The sequence below is a fragment of the Oncorhynchus nerka genome, linkage group LG7, assembly GCF_034236695.1.
Source record: "Oncorhynchus nerka isolate Pitt River linkage group LG7, Oner_Uvic_2.0, whole genome shotgun sequence".
Classification (NCBI taxonomy): domain Eukaryota; kingdom Metazoa; phylum Chordata; class Actinopteri; order Salmoniformes; family Salmonidae; genus Oncorhynchus; species Oncorhynchus nerka.
Window position 1 is genome coordinate 38,938,773 of NC_088402.1, and position 22,936 is coordinate 38,961,708.

Below are 22,936 nucleotides of genomic sequence, written 5' to 3' on the forward strand. Positions count from 1 at the left end.
ATCTCTAGCTTACTCACCTCTGTGTGCGGACATTCAAGTTATGGATGCGCATCTCAAGTATCTCAAAAAGTAAACTAAGAAACCTGAGATTTTATAGGGGGTCCGGGGGTACATCCCCCCATTAGCTTTTTAAAAAGGAATTCCCTGAATGTTGCTCTATTTTTAATCTGATGTAGGCTAATTGAATAATTACAAAAAGTATTACTACGGAACTGTATTTTTCCATTACACACAATCAAAGTATAATAATGAATCCTAGGCAGATACCCTTGCTGCACGTGTAGTGATCTCACCTGTCTCTCTGTTTCTGTCTGTCTGCAGTATCGTAAGGGCTTCGACAGGACAGTGGTGGAGGTGAACACGCCCCAGGTGGAGCAGCTTCCTCTGCGGGACCTTAAGATCACAGACTTTGGGGAGAGCAACCAGAAATTTGGCTTTGAAGTGGGACCTGTCTGTTTCCTGGGCTAAAACACCGTGCAGAGAAATGAGAAACACCTACAAGTATAGAATATACACTTACACTGATGAACACACACACACACACACAAACACACACACACACACACACACACACACACACACACACACACACACACACACACACACACACACACACACACACACACACACACACACACACACACACACACACACACACACACACACACACACACACACACACACACACACACACACACACACACACACACACACACACACACACACACACACACACGTCCAGTAATTTGCAAATGTATTTCATGATATCAAGTTAATTCCCGACCATTTATATATACACACACACACACAAATACTGTTGTGAAACTGACATGCACTCACTCAAGTACATGCCCAGGGGAAAACATCTCCCAAATAGAAATGGACGACGAGAGAAAAGTAGAACACAAACATTCTCACGAAGAGGAGACCAAAGATCGATTGCGAGAACGAGAGATAGAGTTCTGACCGTTTGCAGAATAAAAGCGTGTTCTTTTCCAACGAACAGCTGGCCCAAAGAGCTGTCTCCTCCTTCCGTGCACACCAGAGCCCACCGTCGCGGACCCCCCTCTCACTCCTCTCTTCTTCCCGCTGTCTCTCTTTCCAGTTGTCTCACCCACTCTACCTCTCTGCATTGCCTTCCCCCACACACTTGTACGTCTTCTGCATCTAAGCCCCGCCTCATCCTACGCCTCACTTGCTGCCTCACCACATTAAGGGGAAACCAATGAATGAATAGGAGTTCCACGAAGAGCACGGAGGACCGGAAAACAGCCGAGCCTGTAGCCAACCAGGCCTGACGAAACGGAGATGTCCATGTTGTCTAGCTAAGTTCATGGTCTATTCATCTCCACCGTGAAATTCTGTACCAAACAACTATATCAGCCTAGTTATCCTAAAGCTGGTCAAACACACTAGAGGCGGGTGAATAGAAACTTTACGGTGCTTTGTGGAGTGAAAGCAAAGCGGTGAGATCTCTAGTTTTATCGCGGCTTTAACCTAAGATGTGACTATGAACATCTCTTTGCTCAGTACTGTAATAATAAAGTCCTAACAGCAATGTACTGTCTCTGAACTGTATGGCTGTTTATTATTGGGCCAATAATGTTGCATGCAATGGGACGGAAGGGTGTCTTTGCCTTGTCCAAGGACCAATGAATCAAAAGCCATTAACCTTGTAAATTGTACTGAACGTGCTGTACGGTGCATGTATTTTTAATCCTTGTTACAACTGTCCTACACAGGCCAGAACTGTCGTTCCGAGACCAGCGAATAGGCCAGAATGCCATCAAACCAGTCCAGTATTTACAGGTGTGATGCCTGGAATTGGATTCTTGTTTTATGTAGAACACAGGGTTACATACCAGGATTTGTGACATTCCGTCTCTTTTCAAGCAGGGAAGGTATCAGGGTTAAATATGTGTATGAGCTTAATAGATGACGGCCAAAAGTTTCTCTCGTACAACAGTGAATAAATGCATGCTTTCAAAAACTGTGGCAAGGTGCTAATTATACCAAAGCGTTAATATATTCAGCGTGAATAATTCAAGTTGGTCTCCAACACAGCCACATGATGCTGTCACCAGTTCTCCTACTGGAAATGTGCATTAGAATCCATTTGTACAGACATAGTGAAATTCTATTGTATTTATTGAAATCAGACAAGGTGCTTCAAACAACGACAAGCCAAATATGCCAGTCGAATGTGGTATTTCATTTTGTATTTATTTCCTGTAGTTCTCACTTGATGGTTAAAACAATTAAATACATATTAAACAAAACATTAACCCGAGTTATCTGTGCGCACCCCATTGGTCTATGCATGTCAACAGTTCTGGTGAAAAAGAAAACGTGTCATTTGTGGCCATATCTCATTGTAACCCTTTAGCAATCAACTGTACTGTGCTGTTACATTTCATTGCGGTTTGCCAATGCTGAGCTGCGCTGTGCTGCAGGAGTATGGCGTGGGCGTGGGCGACAAACAGACACCGGGATTCTATGGTTGTGAGAACACAGTGGGCAGGGGACAGCAAGCGGGAGGGAGGGAGGGAAAATTCTAGCAACCACCTGGGGAAGAATTATTACGATTTTGTTTATAAGTAAGTAATGTGGCTATGGGGTTGAATATCATTATGGGTATTTTAGTTTGTTTTTCTTTTGATATTGCAGAAGGGGGGGGGGGGGGGTTGACCTAACTAAACCAGAGGTGAAAAATAATTACCTCGTGATTTCGAGTGAAAATCGCATCTATTGGTTAGTTTTATTGTTAAAGACAAATGTTTCAACAAAACATGGTGCTGAAAAGAGAAAGTATTTTATGTAAGTATTTTTTTTTTTAATGTTTGTTTCTGTAATATATAATCTTTTTAAAAAGAGCTGCTCGACTCCCTTGTTATTTTTTCTTAGTCCCTCTCCTGTTTCATTCTCACTCAACTGGCTGGTGTTGCATGTTGCCCGGGGCTACACAATAGCTAGAATATTTTTCAATTTGATTCCTCTCGACTAGCTGCGTACAGCGGCTCAGACAGCTGAATACAACCACATTCACAAATCTCCAGTTAACACAGAATCAGTCACATCCCAACCTTATTTCCACTATTTAGCACCTCAACACCCCAAAAGATCCCTTCTAGTGTTTTCACTCCAGTTTGATTCTGATCTATGCCTGCTTCCCTCTTGCTCTACAGTCCACTGCTCTCTTTCATTTGGGTTTCATTTTTTTGCCACGTTTTCTGTTGGTTTTTGTTTTGCTTTAGTTTCACTGTCTCGGTTTGTTCTTGGCTTGTTGTTTTCTGTCCGAAGTCTCCAATTAAACCACATGCCAACGCATTTTCTCTGTGTGCATACTGTATTAGAGTACCTTTGCATGTGTGAAGCCAGCCATTTCTGTTCATAAACATTTAAATCCAACCCTGTTAGTAATGACTAGTAGAAGTTTCACTAGTTAAATGATAGTAACTGTACATAAATGTAGAGCGTTTAGAGGTGTAACTTGGTTACATTGTGAAACCACTGAACTCTGACCCGCTCTCTGTATTGTGAACTCTCTCCACAACACGAGATCTCAAAAGCTACAAACATTGGTTTTCATTTATTGCACATTTACCTTGTACATATGGACTAGATTTACAAAACAATCAGTTGTATTATTACAAGCGAAGGCACAATGTGAACGTTGAAGCAATACTTCATTCCTGGACCGAGATGGGAACTTGCCTCATTGGTCTTAATGAGGATGATGGAATGTTGTCTCAGCCAATGAAAAGGCCCCCTGGAGGTGAGTAAGGAAATGCTTTTTGTCAACAGGACAGCAGTAAAAAAAAAAGGCATTTCCTGTTAAACATTACTCAATCATTTGAATGTATTTCAGGTGGGTCCATTACCTGTTACTTCAATACTGGTTCCAGTGATGTAGCGAGAGTCATCAGAAGCCAGAAAGGCACATACATCAGCTACCTCTATACACACACAGAGACAGAGTGAGGTTAAGTCTTATACCTTGATTATAAAGGGAACGGAGTTCTGCATTTGTGATGTGCTCTACTGCACAGAGGTGTACAGTATGTATACAGTATTCTTACCTGCAGGCTCTCCCATCCTCCCCAGTGGCACCATGGACGTAAGCTGCACACACAAACACAGCAAGTTAAACACACACTTTTATACAAAAACAACATTGAGGTGGTGACTTTCTGTCTAATATAAAAAAGGAGAACTCAGTCGTACCTGACTGATTACTTTCTCTGGTACTTTATCAGTCATGGGTGTGGTTATAAACCCTGGAAGCACACAGTTACACCGGATCCCATATCTGGAGAAAGAGAGCAGTTGTATGTTAGGTTTTAGGCAGTGTTCATACTTCACACCACACCTGGGCCCCGTCCTAGGAGCATCGTTAAAACTCCGAGCTGTTTCCCAAAACCGGCGTTACTGAAGTTGCACCTGAAAACGCTCTTTATTTAGTAGTCTGACTGCCTCAGACCACTCGTAGAACAGCAAAGTGGTCATTTAATGCTTCTTTTCTGCTCCCTTCGGAGTCACTTTTAAACACAGAAGGTCTCCGCTAAACATAGAATCAATGTGTTTATCTGTCGCTCTGTGACCCGCCCAATGCAAAGTTGCCAATGTCTTTGCAATTGGCACAAACAAAGTGAAAGATAAAAACATGCTTCAAATGAAAACCAAGCTGACTGCAAAAAAAACATACAGTAGGCTTAAAGGCTATATGGGCCGATCCATTTCAGTCAATTGAGTTCTATTTTGCCACTGGCGCAGCGTTCTTAAGGCCCTGCATCTCAGTGCAAGAGACGACACTACAGTCCCTGGTTCGAATCCAGGAGGAATCAGATCGGCGTTGATTAGAGTTCCATAGGGCGGCGCACAATTGGCCCAGCGTCGTCCGAGTTTGGCCGGGGTAGGCCGTCATTGTAAATGACAATTTGTTCTTAACCGACTTGCCTAGATAAATAAAGGCAACATTTTTAAAAATGATTGTAGGCTACACTGTCTGTAATTTCCTGATGTATTACAACATGATGTGTCAAATCTGTGATTAAGTTATTATAGGGTAAGAATTACAATAAACCTCAATATTTGCAGCCAAGTAATAATATATCTCTAGAAGCTGATCCACCGTCAGTGTTGTGGACTAATTCTAATGTTAAAATAAGATTTGAATGGAGAAAGCTGATCCGAGAGATCCTATCAGATGGACACAGGCTCCAACGACGCACTTAGTGAATGTTTTCTCTGCCTGGTGTTTTGGGAAACACACGTGACATCTTTCGCCGTAGGAACAATGGATTGTTAAAACACTCATAAGCTTAAATTCCATTGCCATCAGGAGACCGGCCCTCCTCACTAAATAATGTTTATAGCCTATTAATCTTCTCTCTATTGGTGAATGGGTAAAATTTGGGGTGTTGAAATCAAATGCAGGGTCATGTTCAGTAGACACAGCACAGAAGATAACAGCCCAAAAAGGGTCGGTACCATCTCAACTTGTACAATATTAAAATGCTCATTTTTGTTTCTGTTGCAAAACATTTTGCTACGGTTTGTCCTAATGAACATTACCCAGGTGTGCCTCACCTGCTCAGCTCCTTGGCTGCAGTTCTGGTCAGGCCCTCCACACCTGCTTTGGAAGCAGAATAGTTTGCCTGTCCAATATTGCCCACCTGGTAACAGCCAGAAACACAAAGAGAAGGTTAAAGAATGGCAGGAATGAATGTAAGTCTGTTTGAAAGATAATGCCTGGGGTGCCAATAGCTAAGATGTCGGACTCGCCTTGCCCACAATGCTGCCCACGGTAATAATGGAGCCTTTAGGAGCTCCACAGGCAACCAGAGCCTTGCCAACAGCCTGAGTAAGGAGGAATGTACCCTGATAGAGAGGGGAAAGAGAGGGGTTTGTGGGAGACGAGGGTAGGAAGCACTATTTATTGAAACAACGTTTTAACTCTGATTTCAGTGCATCAGCATAAAGAGTCACTGAGCCTAAAAGAGAGAGAAACCCTTGATGTTTTTCTTCCACTGATATAAATATATTGTGGTCAGGACAATAAGAACAAAGGGAAAAATACCTTTAGGTTGACTTGGATAACCTTGTCAAAGTCCTCGTCCTCCATTTTCAGGAGGAACTCATCCCGAGTGATCCCTGCAGCATTCACACATACTGAGGGAGGCTGGAAGTACCGACACTGCAGGAGGGTATCACAGCACATTGTTTATGAGTTAATCACTTTAAGTTTCAGGCAATTTCTAACTTCTCGATTATGTTGCTAAAGTACTGAGTGGAGTAATTTAGGTCAAGGTCCAAAAACGTTACATGATTGACTCATTTTCCTAGTAGGAGACGCCAGCATGTGGTTTAGGATAATAACTCAATTACACCAAACGCACACACTGAATTAGTGAGTGTGTGTCTGCACATAAGTCAATCACCTGTATGCTTGTGAGTAGTTTCTCTACACTCTCCCTTGATGAAACATCCACAGCAGACGCCATGTGGTCCTGCCCTTTGTGGTCATGGTTCAGGCTGTCCAGGGTCTGATTGGCTGACTCCTCGCTGATGTCAGCGACCACCACTATGGCACCCTCGGAAGCAAATCGCTGGCATACGGCTCGGCCAATCCCGCTGCCCCCTCCTGGAGACAATGGGTAGTGCACAAATGTAGGAGGCAATTGGCTGCAGCTCACAGCAGGTAGAGAGGGCTCGACACCACTAACTTGGATGTTCTGTACACAAGGGCTATAATAAAGGACTGATAGTTGGTCGCCCATAGGGGGGGGGGCATTCATACTATCGTGCCTTTAATTAATTCATCTGAGTGAAGATTCTTGTAAGGCAACATTATTGTTGCCTTCACGTTTGACCCAATGAGAGTGACACAGCTGTCTCATCGGGCAAAGGTGAAGACGAACACATTTTTGTCCAATAAAAATGGCCTAGGCTACTCTTAAGAAAATGTATGTGCATGTTAAATGTACTTAATTGGGATATTGTCATTAAGGTTTCATTAACAAACTGATTTGGATGGCTGTTGCGATACCACAGGACAGATTACTATTGTATTTTTTAAAGCAAATATGCTCAAGAATGTCTGAAGATAATATACTGTAACAGTTATGTAGCTTAGTCGAAACAATGTTAGAAAGGCCGTTAGCTACAATATTGTCCTGCAGTGAAATAAAATGATTGAAGTCCAACAACTAGCCCAAGGGTCAGCTACAACAACACAATCTATTGCGCCTAGCTAAGCACACATATCTGCCCCACTAATTTCCTACAGAGAAGTGCAGATATATCGGCCTACCTTACATATGTATTAAGTTGCATATAAAGGCCGACGAAGCGTGAAAGAAGACACTAACCCGTGACAACAGTCAACCTTGATATGAGCCGTGTGGTGGCCGCCATGATGGTTGTCGTTGAAGACCGAGTCGTTCTCTCTTGATCCAGGAGATGGCGCCACAGGACAGGTTTTGTTTGAGCTCATATCTGTAACTAGCCAGTTTGTCATCCTAAAAAATGAATGAGTTTCCTCTGGTTCATTCTAACCTAACGTGGGTTCGTTCAGCCATTCCTAAGGGGGAAATGAATGTTGAATGGGGTTCGTTAGGAGTAACACAGGCTGAGGATATCTTATACGTTTTGTTCTATGAGATAATATCAGGCAGTGTTAACATGACCTTTTATGTGTTGTTTTGATTGCATTAACGCTTCAAAAACACATAGAATATATTTTTCTTTATCACAGCACGAATTGTACAAGATCTCCTAAACCTATGTTTACCACAGACCGTATTCGGCGTTTAACCCCGTTCATTTCATCATAAGCTTTGGCCAACGAGCCATTGCAGAGTAAGTGCCTACAAAAATACAGCATTAATATTGCTCAGTATATTTTAATTGCAGCGGGTAATACATAAATAATTATATTTTGACCTAATATGGAAAGCTATAGGCACAAACATTCAGACAAAGCAATTGCACTTCAATAGGCCGAAACAGTATCAGTGTTTCTCAACCTCGGGCTCGTGGTCCGCTGGGATACTGGAGATGGTCCAGGAATATTTATTTTTATTTTTAAAGGGTTCTCAGCAATGCGAAGCCATAAACGCCTATTGTTATTGTCTGAATCCTTCTTATTTTTCTTTTCTTGACATGGTTAAGTAACTCAAGCATAGATCGGTAACTTGTTTTCTAATTTGGCACACAGAAGGCCATGAGAAAATTGGTCAAAAAGAATGGCACTGATTGGCCTATAGGGAGCACTGCAGTCTCACTTAAACCCTCATATTTGTCGCCCCATTTGACGTAGCGATTTAAAAATGTATATGTAGGTGTCTTTCTTTAAGCTGAACAAATTTGGCCCAAGGACCCATGAGGTCTGTCAGGCTAGATTTCCCTCCATCTTGGACATTTTGGAAAACCTTTCAAAACGTGTTGTCAGGAACCATAAGTCCAAATAACACCGTGTATTTAACATCATAATAAAAATAATATTTTGCTGAGGTTGTGTTATTTGCCCTGTCTTTTAAATGGATACATTATAGTACAGAAGCTGGAGGATTGTCTATAGTGAGGACCTCTCTGTGTGCACTGTTCAAATACACTATATATTCAAAAGTATGTGGACACCCCTTCAAATGATTGGATTCGGCCATTTCAGCCACACCCGTTGCTGACAGGTGTATAAAATCGAGCACACAGCACAGCAATCTCCATAGACAAACATTGGCAGTAGAATGGGCCTTACTGAAGAGCTCAGTGACTTTCAACATTGCACCGTCATAGGATGCCACCTTTCCAACAAGACAGTTCGTCAAATTTCTGCCCTGCTAGAGCTTCCCCGAACTATAAGTCCTGTTTTTGTGAAGTGGAAACGTCTAGGAGCAACAACAGCTCAGTCACAAAGTGATAAGCAACACAAGCTCACAGAACGGGACCGCCGAGTGCTGAATCGCGTAGCGATTTTTCTTGATCAAAACAGACACAAAGTCAATGTTAAAGAGCTCTTTCTCTCTCTCTTTATTTTTAAAGGTGGACAGTTCAAAGTATTTTTTCTTAGAAAAGAAACCGAACACAAGAAACAACCACTCAATTGTAGGGGAACGACTAAGAGAACAAAAGCAAAACAAGGAACCTCAGTGGTAGAAACATGCTCCACACTTTAAAAAAAGTCTAAGTCTTGCCTTTTGTCCTTAGAGCTGTACACATTCTTGCTTGTAGTTTTTGTCATTATTACCAATATAACTTTCTCCATTTTGCCTTCAAGTAAATGCAATAAAGATTCCAGGATTCCATTCAAATCCCCGGGAAATAAATAACTGATCACACAAGTACAAAATCTAAATTCTCAAACTATTATATATATATATATATATATATATAAAAAAAAGCTTGGTTCTTAACTAAATCAGTTTAGTACCTCCGAATCTCATGAAGCATATATACAGCTTCTGTTAATCGCACTATGAGCAAGGAAATGGTCACTACAATCTTCTTCCCAAACCAGATTTAGCTAAATTGAATAAAACATCCAGCTGCCAAAAAGTTAGAAGGCCAAGTAGTTAAAATAAATATAGTGTGGTTCTGTGCCGCAAAGCACTGGTATGGCAACAGTATGGGAATAACATCTGGGGGTACAAGGAAGGCATGTCAGCACCCCACTGAACCGTACTAAGATAAAATCTCTCTATATATATATATATCAAATTTTAAAAATTCCCCCAGACAAAGTGAAATGAAAAGGTGAAGTCTCAATCAAGTCATTGTGCACTACCCATGCAAGTTCAAATGTCTTGCAAGAGAGATGTGCCCATTCAGTAGTCTGTAGACTTCACTAGACAAATCCTAGACGGAACAAAACAAGGGAAGAATCTGTTTGTGTGTAAATGTTGAATGGAGACATGTCCTCACAATTTATTTGCAGGTTGGTCACAAGATAGAAACACGTCATTTACAGAGTGAAAAAAATAGGAAAAAGTTAGTTTGCTTAAACCAAAACGCCTCATTAAATGTGTACAACGGACACCCCTCTCAAGCTGTAGAAGTACATGCGTATGTTGCGGTCTAGATGCTCTTCAGTTTCTCCATGTGTGCAGTTCATACATTTATACTGAGCCAAGGTGCTTTACAATGCACAATGATTTAAACAACCTGCATCAACAAGATGAACAACGAAGCAGGACTGTGTTTACTGTGCGATGCCGTGCCCCACACATTCTCACACACACTTTGCCCTCTATACAGAAAGACTAAAGCCAGCCTTTCCACACCTTTACTTTCTCCCCACATTTGAGGATTCCTTAAAATTCTTCTTTATAAAAGAAAAATAGATATTTATATATTTGTACACAGTATATACACAGTGTGGCGAGAAAGACATAGTACAAGATGATCCCAGAGTTCTGGACCCATCCACCCGTCTCGCTTTCTAGAGCCTGTAGAGCTCCTGCAGTCTTTCTAGAGCCTGTAGAGCTCCTGCAGTCTTTCTAGAGCCTGTAGAGCTCCTGCAGTCTTTCTAGAGCCTGTAGAGCTCCTGCAGTCTTTCTAGAGCCTGTAGAGCTCCTGCAGTCTTTCTAGAGCCTGTAGAGCTCCTGCAGTCTTTCTAGAGCCTGTAGAGATCCTGCCGTCTTTCTAGAGCCTGTAGAGATCCTGCCGTCTTTCTAGAGCCTGTAGAGATCCTACCGTGGGCACTTTTTCCAATGAGATGATGCATCATCTCTCTGTCAACCCTCTAGGTTTCTAAAGCAATGAAACAACTCAATATTTCTCCATCCACTATTTCTGTTGGGTTTGGCTTCTCTGAACACAGGGAACGCTTTCTCTTAATTCCAGGTCAGTTCTGACTATAGTCTGATCCGCCTGCGGCTCTGTTAGCAGTTCTGCACTGTCCTATCCGGGGTTCGCGGGATCCAGGCCCGTCCTTCCAGAGCATTCAGTCCGAGTCACTGGTGTCAGAGGACGATGATGAGGAAGAGGAAGAAGAGTCTGAGCTGGAGCTGCTGGCGCTGAGGCGAGACGCCACGGCATGGGGCTCCACAGCACTGGGCTTCTCTGCTGAGCGATACACACAAGATAAAATACTTGTAATATAATGTTAAGATAACCCACACGTTTTCCAAAGACCCGAGCTGATCTCGTTCAGAACTTTTTCATGACACGCTTTTTCGACATGGCCATATGCTAGTGAAAATGTACTGAGCCAGTAATATTTAAATACATTTGGGCTTGTAGTTTAACATCTCTATGCATGCTCTGAAATGAGTTGTCATGTCTACTCTGTGGGCAGTGATCCAGATTTATTCTGACTCACCTTTGGTTTTCTGAGGCTTTTTGCCAGAGTTGAGCTGCCCGCTGACATCCAGCAACCTCTGCTCCAGTTCCAACTGCTTCTCCAGAGCCAGCTCCTCCCGGGACTTCCCTGCTCCACCTTTCTTCCCTACTAACAGAGAGGAGACCGGGAGGTTAGATGATGCAATGTCTGCATTCACCAAGCGATCCAAATAAACCGGAGACTAAGTCACTATAATGCTACCCAGTGAAATCTTGGGAACAGGGGAAATATTTATGACATTTGACCAAAATTGTGACAGAAAAACCCTATGGTTGCGCCCATCCAGGGACACATAACAGGGACCAGAGAAGATTTGAAAACAGATCTGGCACTACATAGGAAAGCTCTCTCACCATAGGGTTTGCGAGGCTTCTTGCGGAGGCAGGTCATAACGTAGCGTTCCAGCTCACGCAGCGTGGACGGCTTGAGCGTCTCAAAGTCTATCTCGATCTCCTCTGGGTCAGTGTCGCGCAGCGATGGCTCGCGCGCCTGGATGATATGAACCACGCGGCCCAGCTTCTCCCCGGGCAGCTTGTTGATGTCCAGGCTGAGCTGGCGCTTCTCATCGTAGCTCATGGGCGACACCTCGTCCTCCTCCTCTGAGTCGTAGTGGGGGAGCATGGCGGCAGCGCTCATCTGGTGCATGCTGAGCATCACCGCCTGCGACTTCTTGGAGGACCTGAGGGTGAAAGTGTGATTTAATGATTAAATTCTGAAGGTGCACATTTTGTTTTTGTCAGGAATACTTTTGGGGAATTTTTATAACATGGAGACAATCAATCATATCATGACAGAGAGATGTTGAAGCGCTGCTAGCAGAGAGCACTCACTTGCTCTTGTTGCTCTTCTTGCCAGTGCCCCTCTTGCCCTGTGTGGAGCCCCCTTTGCTGCTCTTGGTCTTAGGTGTCTTCGGCATCTTGGTGACCTTGGGCGTTTTGGGCGGCCGGATGGGCATATCCTCTTCGACTGGCACCCGGCTTCCCCGATGCTTCTCGGGCTTCTTCTTCTTCTTCTTGTCCTTCTTCTCTTTCTTCCTCTTAGGCTTGACGATGGGGCCCTGGGAGAGTGCGGCCAGTTGCTCATGAACTGCTTTCAGCTGATGGGATCGTGGAGAGGACATGGTCAGTGACTGTTGTGGCAACCACTTCCAGCTAAGGTATACAGAAATACTTTTGCAAAAAAAATATATATATATAATACACACTGTATATAAATACAAAAATCCTATACATGACTTTTCCTAATAGCACTGACTTTGCTGACAGGTACTTTATTGAAGAAAAATGTACTCACTATGACTGAGATATGGTTGTCTCACCCATCTTGCTATAGATGAATAGGCTAACTTTAAGTCGCTCTGGATAAGAGCATCCGCTAAATGACTAAAATGCCATGTATTATAGTGAGGATGCAGTGTGATGGTGTGTGTGTGGTGTTGCGGTGGACGCAGGGCCGGGTCAGTCTACCTGTGTACACACCTGTTCCTGCAGCTCGGCCAGGCGGTGTGCACGCTCCTCCTCGCTGTCCGAGCTGGGGCTGCTGTCGCTCTCGCTCTCGCTGCTGGGGTCGCTCTCAGACGAGGACGAGGAGGAAGAGGAAGAAGATGAGGAGCGTCCACCCATGGAAGCGGGAGGGGCCGCCGGCTCGTCGGGCATCTTGGCAAAGCAGAACTCAAAGACGTCCTGGAGAGGGGGAGGACTATATCAGACCAGCGCACTTGTGTCCATTCAGCTGTATGAAACTACTGTGCAAGGCCATAAAAACTCAGCCAGGAAAAGACATATCTCCATGCGTAAAATGTGTTGACCCGTACCTGTAGTTTGCGTGCCATGGTTACCACGTCATGGTCTGGAGGGTTGTACTTATAGCAGTTAGAATACATTATCCTGACGTCACCGGCAAACTGCTGGGCGTCCCGGTACTCTCGACTGTCCATTTTCCTCTGCAGAGGGAGAGTGGAGGAAGTTAACGTCACATAATTACTGACAGTCTACCTTTATGGTGCTTGATGAAGCTGTGATGTACAGCCCTACCTAGAGTCCATAAGGATTACAAAACAGGCTGTGTGGTAGGGCATGTACCTTGATGGTGCTGAGGTCCATGGGCTGCTTGATGATGTCGTGGTAGTCGTGTAGGCCCAGCATGGAGGCGTCCACTGGTTTGTAAAAAGGCCAGGCGTACGCCGCGTGTTTCTTGGACAGCAGCTCTTTGAGAATCCCGTTGCAGTACCGGAGCTGCTGGCCCAGTTTGCCTCGTCGCACCGGCTGGAGCTGCACCGAGTCAGGCAGGTCTTTCTTCGGGGGCTTGATAGGGCGCCCGCTGACTCCCCGCCTCCCTGCAGCTGCTTTGGCGCCCGCCATGCCTCTGCCGCGGCCCATACCAATACCCATCCCCATGCCGAGGCCCAGGCCTTGGCCTACCCCCAGTGAGGTGAGTGTCAACGGGGAGTCGGGCCCACCGACCATGCCCATGCCAATCCCGCCAACGCCCATGGTGATGGGTATGGGCATGGCCATGGTGGTGGGGGTGGTGGTGTCTGCTTTCCGCTTCACTCCCTTTTTCTGTTGGAGACAGACACAGGGGCTCTTGTCATTGACCGAACAGCCTGTCATTTCAGATAATTGTAAACGACAATGTCACCAACTGCTGACCTAACATTGTCGCAAACACTTTGATCAGTAGGTACTTTCATTTACAGTAGCACTGTCAGCTGCAAGGCCATAAGGTAAAGTTGTACAACATGAGTGTAGTTTAGGGGTAAGTGAACAGTGCACAGACAGTATTTGTGTATCAACTGCTGCCCTTACCTTGGCTGTGGGCTGTGTGGGGGGTAAGCCTAGCATAGCAGGAGTACTGTGGAGGGTAGGAGGTAAACTCTTGGCCTGGAGTGTCTGTGGGGGGGTGGAGAGCAGCGACTCCGGGGTGTCCGGCGTGGGGGGAGAGTACGCGGACTGGGACACTGCCGGGACCTGGTGAGCAGTGGTCACTCCTCCTGGTACTGAGGCAAATGAAGAAAAATGTATTACGCATGGGAGATTATGCGTATTCACGTGGTCCTGTGTGGCTCATTTGGTAGAGCATGGTGTTTGCCCATGCCAAGGTTTGTGGGTTCGATTCCCACTGGGGCCACCCATAAGAAATATATATCATGAATAAAAGCATCATGGCTAAATGACTCAGATGATATATATATATATATATATATATATCTCATCTGAGTCAATATCAAAACAGAACACATTTCCCCCAAAATAATCATACAAAAAGTACCCCCCCCCCCCCCCAAAAAAACAATCACACTCAAAAACATTCATTAACCGTACACAAACAGAATCACACAACCCCCCTCATGCTCACCTGCGGCTCTGCGTCCTTTGCCTGGCTTGCCCCGTGGGGGAGGAGGGGGCAGTTCTATCTCCTCCTGGGGCATCTGGGCAACCTTCTGAAGGAAAGCCTTCTCCAGGGACTGGGCCATCAGAACAATGTCATCTGTTGGCTGGGAGACAGTCACCATGGAAAAGCTTGAATTCGGCTGGAGAATACATGTAACTTCCCTAAATAAGATGTGAGATCAGCCTCATTTCTACCAGACTGTGTTTATTAGTGACATATCTCTGACAGCTTCCAGGGCTGTAAAATATAAATAGATAATGGGGACAGTGAGCTTTGTTACTCAACTGGAGTTTTGACTCCCTCTAGTGTCCAGCCAGTAACCTCAGTTGGTCAAAGCCTTATTTCTGACTGAAAATGTTGTGGTTACAGCATGTCACACACCTTGTTGTAGATGTAGCAGTTGGTGAACATGGTGTTGAAGTCCTGCATGCACTCGCTGGCGCTGCGGTAGTAGTTGTTCTCCAGACGCCTCTTGATGGTCCCCATGTCCATGGGCTGTTTGATGATCTTGTGATAGTCCTGAGGCAGAGAGGAGCAGGTTTACTTAATGCTGCTCTCCCGATAATAAGTACACTGAGCTCTACAGACCTATTCAGTACTGTATTGTCTGCAAGCTTTAAAAAGAAAAAGCTTCTATAAAACTTCAACCTAAAAGATGAAGAATTCTACAGTTGGTTCTGAAAACGGACATCCTAATATGCAAACAAGATAACTCTATTTGAATATCTATAAATAGCCACTGTTGTCAGTCTTCTTTTAGCTAAAGCACAATGTGACTGGGCTCTCTGGTAGTGGCTTGCAGGGACACTCACAGGCAGGCTGAGCTTGGAGGCGTCCACAGGCTCATGGAAGGGCCATGCGAAGTGGTGCCTCCACAGGGACTTCATCATGGCTCTCTGGAGGAACTGCAGCTGGTTGGTGGCGCGGCCCTGCCGGTTGGTGTCGTACACTAGGGGCCGTGGTGACCCAGAGGGGGGCGCTTGCCCATGGGGGAGCAAAGGCGGGCCCTCGAATCCCTCAAACAGCAGTGACGGTTTCCGGATGCGCTTCCCGGGGCCCGGAGGGCCCTGCTCCATCGTCATGACGCCCTGCAGGCCTACGTCGACCCCGCCCAGGGAGCTGTTGACGGACAGGGAGGAGGGAATAAGCATAGAGCAGTGGGGCATAGAGAAGAATTGGGAGGCGGAGAAAGGAGGGGGTATTGGATGTGACACAGCAGCCTTTGTAGAGCTAGCCTTCTACTTAGCTAGCCCTCTCTAAACGTCTTAAAATGAAGACAGGTTAACAAAAGTGAGTCATGCGCCCTCACCATGATTCGGTTTCAGTTGAGCTTTGAGTTAGTTACGAGTCACAACTGCCTCATCAGCATGGTCAAAAACTAGAAGATTAGCCTCAATACCCGTACCGTCACAGGCTGTAGAAAATGTGATCTATACAGCAAGCTGACACTGGAATCTGGGTGTGGTTTCAGGAGTTCTTGGACAGCTGGCCTCGGGCAGGCATTTGTGTGGTTCACTTTACGAATTGCCAAAAAGCTTATGCAATAAACCAAGACAAGGAACCCAATGACTGATGAATCATTTGTGCCGGCCGTGGTTTAGTGCCCCTGGCTGATAATATCTGTGGGCTGAAGTGGTCTCAACGGAAACACAAATCTGTTCAAACTGTGATAAGAGCCTGGCTGGACACAGCAACAGTTATACTCATAGTTAACATAAATTAACATACAAGCAGCTTGTTAATTGAAACGGTGGACTCAAATGCATTGACCATTGTGTACTGGTGATATGATCCCATAATCCCACCATTATACACCCAGAGGCTTTGAGGAGAGCAATGCTACAGAAAAAGGGGAAAGCCATTTGCATGCATTTAACTGCCCATTGCGCCATGGCACCGAAGCTAACAAGTCTGTTCCATTGGATGGTATGCTGGTATAACCATGGTAACTAACTAGGCACTACCCCCCCCCCCCCCCAACACCTACAATAGAGGCAAAGTAGAAGTCCAAGTCTGCAGTCAATTGTGGTGTGTACATTTAGCATTGTGATCAAAATACAATATGCATGTGTCAAAAGAAATCTTAAATCAAGGGGCTCAAGAGTGCAGTGATATCTTCAATCAACTCACAAGTTACCTTAACCCTGTTCATGTGCCCTATGAGCAGAATGATTTACATACACCATACCTCTGAATGAAGGGCAAGTTTATATACACGAGTAAAGCCAAAATGTTTTGATTTGTATTCCATGCCTTGTGAGTATTAACTGTGTGTACATAGTTGACCAAGTATTTAAGAGTACAGTTTGTTGGCAATTAGAAGCCACTTATAGACAAATACTCTTTGGTGCTTTCTTCATAATGTTACCAATAATGAACAACTTCCTCTATACAGACAAGCTAAGAAACATGGAAAAGTTCAGTGACAACTGGGTGCCATGTCTTCTTGTGCTTACACCAGATGATAGGGGAACAGGGTGTTCTTGGGACAGAAAAGCAGGGGTTCAATATTTATTGCCAATCTCCAATACTCAAATAAGATTAACCAATTGTGGTTTGTTTGGCTGATCCAATTCTCTAATCTCTATATAGATGCCTAGTCACTTTTTACACACATCTCTACCTCAAGTACCTCTGCACATTGATCTAGTACTGATACTCCCTGTATATATTGACCTTGTGTAATTTATAATACCTTATTTTTTTCATAAACTCTGAATCGTTGGGAAAAGTACACAAGGCATACACCAGTAGCATTCGGTGTGATAAATCTATTTAATGCTCAAGTGAATATCAAAAGAGCAAACCATTCCATACTGTAGTCTGTGCGTCCCTTCATTCAGGACTAGATCAGTTGGGCTGCGTCTTCCTCATAAGTGAACACCGGAGACTATTTGAGCAGAATTTAATATTCACCTGTGCTTACCTCAACAGGAACCCAAACCAATTAGTAACACTACTGCTGCACAGTGCCCGTTGTGGAGGTCATGCTGTCATGATTGTTCCATTACCAATTCTACAAAATGAAGACATTCAGAGTTTCTTGATGACAGGTAAACTTGGGGTGTAGCCTATACTGATCAAGAGGACAATCCAAGTCAGAGATAACCCCTCCCCTATATACAGTTTAATATCAGCTGTTATTCAATGATACAAGTTGGAAAACACATTTGACATTTGATGTACTTTATTATAAAAGGTTTTTTTTTTTTTTACCTCAAAACACTTACGTCGCTGAGACTTGTCAGCAACAAAAAAAACGTATAATGTTATAATTGTACATGTGCAGCACTACCTTTAAAAAATAAATGTGGGGAAATGGAAGACCACCATTGAGAACGTTGCACTGGATTAGTTCACTATTATGTGAGCAGTAATATATCACTGTCAGATTACAAACTATGTCCAGTACTGTAGTAACATGGTGACATAAAAAGTACAACAAATATATTTAAATTGCAGGTTTGGTGAGTGGAAAGTGGACTGTGAGGCCATTGCAAGCAACCGATGGGTAACTATTTCCGTCCAATTAGACACGTGACTTGCACACGCTGTTAAAAATACCATTGCATGGGCCTGGCATTAGGCGGAAATGATACAGAATGACTAAATTATCAGCACTATTACGTAACCGAAACGCAGCTATGAAATGTAACGTTCACTAAACATTTCACGTGTCCACAAAACAAATTGGACTAGCCGGCAGGCTAGTTAACTAGCTATAGGTCCCCATCCAAATACACGAGACTGAGGCTCTCCAAATAGCCCCAACAGGTAAGGATAGCTAGCTACCTTACGAGCTTACCTTGGCTAGCCAGCTTAACTAGTTAAATAAAGGCCAAATAAATGTTTAAAAAATAAGCCTACCAAGCAACCACAATCACTAGCTAACGTTAGCCACTACTGTGTTGTGATTAGCAAAACGTCGGCTTTTATTCGACGAGATGGCTAGTAACGTAACTAAGGAAAACATTCGCGATTATGCTACAGAAAATCCATGCGAATTTGTCAACTTGAACTAGCGGAAACGACCTACTTGTTAGATCGTTACCAAGCAGACTTATTCGCAAGTAATGGCCGTCTGCCGTACCCGTAGCTAGCTAACTGGCACAGCAAGCTTATCCCCATGGTAGCTAGCTAGCGCGGTACCTAAAGCAGACTCCCTGGCAAGCAATAGCCGTCTGCAACTAACTTATCTAGCTGACACGGAAAGCGTATCCCCATCGTCGCCGGCAATAATATACAGTCACAACGTGAAACTAGTTCACTTCTTACTGGGCTAGGCAAAACTACAGCAAGGACTAGCTAGCCGAGACGCTGGGAAGATGGCGTCGGTGCAGCAAAATGTAAACGACAGTCGTCCCAATTAAGTGTTATTTTGCAGGTTGACGAAGAGTGGTCATATCCTGACAAACGTCCAATATATAATTTTTCATTGCAAAAAATATATAAACACTCTACGCCGGCTGAGCAGTCTTTGGATGTACAGCCAGTGTACATGTCGGTAATAAGAAATCGGTTTATGAGTTAATGCAAATCTTAATGCAACAATATCCTGTCAGATCGCAAACTTAAAGTCAATTGTTCCGATCGGTACCTGTCATGGGGCGGGTTTATGGCCGTCTCCATCAGGATGGATCCGGATTCTGTTTAAATACCAATATTCAAGTTCCTGCTTCGCCCGTCCTTTCCTCGAGCCCCCACAGCACTAGACTGACCACTGCTTCAGCGAAATGGCAACTCACGTCTACGCCCGATACTTTATAGACCAACCATTCATCCTATTGGATACGGTAACTTAAGACTACGCCCCGTATTTTCTATTCGCAGTTGAATAGGTCCGCCAGAGTTAGCACAGCCCCCCAAAATAACTTTGTTTTTCTATTATGCTTTTCATCCAACCTATTCGCATATTGTTATTGTCAATCAAACGAAATTCCCGTTATCACTGACTAGACCTCCCATCACTCACACTTTTTGTGGCTGTTTTACGTAGCTACTATTTTACGAAATGCGACATCCCAAAACCCGCCCTTTCACTCATCAAATTACATTACGTCAACGTGGGCAGAGCAACGATAATGATTGGTCGCTGAATCTCTAGCGCGAACTTCCAGAGTAAACAGAAAGCAAGCCATTGGTTAGCGAGTCCGGTCAGGCGTATCTATCAGATGCCAAACGTAGGCCGAGCGCTCAACGACACATTTCTCTCCGAGTAGCCGCATTTTAGTCCTTCCCAAGTGTTGGAGCGCCATCTTGAAGTGCAAAGAGTGCACACAAACTTTACTGTCTGCATACAAATTATTAGCCTATGAGATGGTGTCACAATGTGCAATAAATACCACTCCCTGCATTGAAACAAAGACGATCAATAACGCCTAGTTCTAAACTACTCGTATACCAAGTAAGAGCCACGTGCTGTTTGACCTAGCTACATTTAACCAAGATGACAATTTACAGACAACTGAAAAAGGCTATCATTATCCAAGGCCTAATATTTCAGAACTTAAATACATACCATACTATTAGTGGCTTAACATCTGATGGATAAAATACCATAACTCGCACTGAAGCTGGGGTTTTTAGATGGCTTATAAGGCAAACTTCCACCCTAAGCCAAAGTGGTAAAGGAAATTGCCCTCCATTGAATGACACAGCATTTCTCTCTTGCTGAAATGGTTATCAAAGTAGATAAGAGTTTCGGATAACAATCACTTTTTTAAGAATTACTATGAGACACTTCAAGCACAAAGGTTGCATCGGTTTTAAGAATTTTAGAGCCATGTTGCTCTGCTTCAATAACACCTATGTAGGCCGCATCCACGATTTGAACACTTCAACTAACTCGTAATTTATAAGCCTTACAATCTCCCAACATGAGCTGCCCAGAGAAAACCCAAACAGAAAACCTACATTCAGACAAACTAAATCCCCAAACAGTTCCTATCATATACCGACAAGATACTCATTCTACCAAGTCCACGTGCAACAAACTACAACGAATCAGCAAAATTACCAACCTTCGACAACAAAATAAACTCGTTAAGAATAAAGTAGTTAAGAGCTGTACAAAATGGTTCCCTAATGCTAATACCCATCCCCCACACCAAGGTTACACGTTCTCTCCAATGTCACTGAACTAAATTCTCACGATTTTCAATATATACGGACAAAAATTATACATTTAAAAGCCTCTAAATACAATGAACATTGAATTAAACCATGCATTGATGTTCTTAATCGTGAGTAAATATGAAGGAAAAAATACATTTTGCAAATTGATTCCCAGGGTTACATAAAAATTAACTACTAAAAATCTCGATTTGTAAATCCATTACGCAGAGTAAAACTTTCCTTCAAACATCTCCTTGTCCTTCACCACGATCGTTTTTTTTTTCAACACATTTTCCTCCAACATGTCCGACTTCTTCCTCATTCAATGAAGTGGGGGGGAAGGGAAGTCATGTGATAAATAAGCTAATGGCGCACTGTTTGCCAAAGGTCGGAGGCTACACAACTGCTCCAGGAAAAAAAGATATTGATGTATCCGGATTGTCATCTTGCCGTAACACATGATGTCATTTGTCCACATGTTGCTGTATTAAAGTTAATTAGACCGTATAACTTTGCAAAATCCAGAACAAAGAGCATACTTTCGTGTATCACAGCTTTGCACCGATTGGACAAACCCAACCCACGTGGAGCGGCTTGGATTTACAGAAATATTGATTGAAATGTTTCCTTGACACAACTGCAGTAATCCATGCAAGCAAACAATATCAATTTCCAGTCTCAACACGACCCTTATATTTGTTAGAACCGCATATATTCTCTTGACAAAGCTCATATTTCGGTTGCAAGCATTGTGGCTTCCACTGCGACATCAAACTGCGCATGCGTTAGATATGGGTGAGCCTATTTGGGATATTGCCACTATACAGAGTAGACTCAATTCTAAATTAATTTTCTCATTTGGAGAAGGCAGAGATGTTTCGTTAGGAGCTGGGGATGGTATCTGATCCTAGATCTGTGTTCACTCAGGAAACTTCTACCTTGAGCTGTTACTGAATAAAGATTATTATCAGAAGATGAGTATTTGTGATGTATTGAAAATGTGAAATAAAATGTTTCAAAGAAAGAAGATTTAAGTAACTGTAGGCTAAACGTTATATGATTGTGGGAAAAGTATTGTGATTGTGGGTAGTTGTTTAAGACACAAGTGCAACTTCTATATATGCAGAATTTATTTAGTCTCCAAACTACAAATAAATATAACGTTACATTGTTATCTTGCCGCAACCTCAAATGTCTATAGCATGACAGGTCAGTAGGCTATGAACCACAAACGGAGATATCTAGGGGGCATTCTGACCAACTTGAGTTAGCCATTGTGGTGTGATCTAATCAGGCTTCCAAACAGAGAACAGAGTGTCCTTTGTGCTTTCTCAGGACTTGACAAATAGGACTTGCTGCTGAAGTTGCACGCTCACACCCCACCCTCAGTTCACAGAGCTCACTCAGATGAAGACGTCTCTGAGTCACCAAAGCATTCGGCGCATGAGCCGTGTCACATGATGATTTGGTCAGAAGAGAAGTGGTTGCTAGGGAAGCTCTCTCCACCGCGACGCGTCATTTCTTTCACTGGCGAGCCATCCTTGGCAACAGCCCCACTTGTTTACTGGCGACGCAAGCAGAGTAGTGTGAAAATACAAGGGAGGGTATATGAGCGTTCATGACCATGGAAACTTATTTTCCTCCTTTGCGTTTGTTGAGTGAGACCCTCTCTCCCTCCTTTCACATTCTATGAATACCATGAACAATTACTGTTATGGCTTAAATGTTGTGACTTCATTTGGACTACCTAATAAAACTTGGGATAGGCCTTCTACATTTATTCATTTGGTCCCTCAGGCACCTTGCATTAACTGGCTGTTTGTGGCTGTGTATAAAAACAAAAGCTGCATTGCTCTAAGGGGTGCTTAAAAGTTTTGGGCTTGGTGGGCCAAAATATAATCTGAGTGGTGGGCCCTGGGCTGAACAAATAGTTATGATGTATTTAGCTTTTTAGGGGCTTTAAACAACATCTTTTTAGTAAGCAATCATAAAATCACACTTCAAACATGAATCAAATTGCAGCCATATAACTTGATATCTATAGCACATTCTGATTACCGGTATTAAAGATGCATTAAAAAAAATCAT

The 22,936-nt window shown here is 43.6% G+C and overlaps 3 protein-coding genes across 12 annotated transcripts in view; 1 reads left to right on the forward strand and 2 right to left on the reverse strand.

Moving 5' to 3' along the window:
* Positions 1-613, forward strand: part of LOC115131607 (collagen alpha-2(XI) chain-like) — a 58,060-nt gene extending 57,447 nt beyond the window's left edge. For all 4 annotated transcript variants that reach the window (XM_029663443.2, XM_029663442.2, XM_029663444.2 and 1 more), the window contains one exon: positions 322-613. In XM_029663443.2, the coding sequence (XP_029519303.2) occupies positions 322-468 (147 nt within the window). In that variant the 3' untranslated portion in view covers positions 469-613. The remainder of the gene's footprint in view (positions 1-321) is intronic.
* Positions 614-3,570: 2,957 nt separating this feature from the next.
* On the reverse strand, positions 3,571-7,452 carry hsd17b8 (hydroxysteroid (17-beta) dehydrogenase 8). Its single transcript, XM_029663446.2, has 9 exons — positions 7,371-7,452; positions 6,441-6,643; positions 6,080-6,196; positions 5,785-5,880; positions 5,590-5,675; positions 4,225-4,309; positions 4,080-4,122; positions 3,882-3,956; positions 3,571-3,769 (listed from the first exon to the last, which is right to left on the reverse strand). The coding sequence occupies exons 1-9, from the start codon at positions 7,414-7,416 to the stop codon at positions 3,750-3,752; spliced, it is 771 nt and encodes a 256-aa protein (XP_029519306.1). The 5' UTR covers positions 7,417-7,452; the 3' UTR covers positions 3,571-3,749.
* Positions 7,453-9,000: 1,548 nt separating this feature from the next.
* Positions 9,001-21,618, reverse strand: brd2a (bromodomain containing 2a). 7 transcript variants are annotated; one of them, XM_029663449.2, is made up of 12 exons: positions 19,332-21,618; positions 15,547-15,853; positions 15,116-15,253; positions 14,699-14,837; positions 14,149-14,339; positions 13,423-13,902; positions 13,155-13,283; positions 12,808-13,023; positions 12,172-12,437; positions 11,695-12,020; positions 11,321-11,449; positions 9,001-11,061 (listed from the first exon to the last, which is right to left on the reverse strand). In XM_029663449.2, the coding sequence occupies exons 1-12, from the start codon at positions 19,361-19,363 to the stop codon at positions 10,943-10,945; spliced, it is 2,472 nt and encodes an 823-aa protein (XP_029519309.1). In that variant the 5' UTR covers positions 19,364-21,618; the 3' UTR covers positions 9,001-10,942. The 7 variants fall into 7 exon arrangements, with proteins under 7 accessions (XP_029519309.1, XP_029519312.1, XP_029519311.1 ...); XM_029663452.2 differs by having other exon boundaries at positions 11,321-11,446; positions 12,820-13,023; positions 19,332-21,617; XM_029663451.2 differs by having other exon boundaries at positions 9,001-11,064; positions 12,820-13,023; positions 19,332-21,617.
* Between the last annotated feature and the right edge of the window lie 1,318 nt (positions 21,619-22,936).

Bases quoted from the DNA above. Each gene is read 5' to 3' on its own strand.
- hsd17b8 (XM_029663446.2), bottom strand. From the start codon at position 7,416: ATGGCGGCCACCACACGGCTCATATCAAGGTTGACTGTTGTCACGG. The intron at 6,644-7,370 runs GTTAGTGTCTTC...CATTGTCTCCAG, and splicing joins AAGGTTGACTGTTGTCACGG to GAGGGGGCAGCGGGATTGGC. The intron at 4,310-5,589 runs GTGAGGCACACC...CTCTTTCTCCAG, and splicing joins GCAGCCAAGGAGCTGAGCAG to ATATGGGATCCGGTGTAACT.
- brd2a (XM_029663447.2), bottom strand. From the start codon at position 19,363: ATGGAGACGGCCATAAACCCGCCCCATGACAG. The intron at 15,254-15,546 runs GTGAGTGTCCCT...TCTCTGCCTCAG, and splicing joins CCTCCAAGCTCAGCCTGCCT to GACTATCACAAGATCATCAA. The intron at 14,340-14,698 runs GTGAGCATGAGG...CATTTGCCTCAG, and splicing joins CAAAGGACGCAGAGCCGCAG to TACCAGGAGGAGTGACCACT.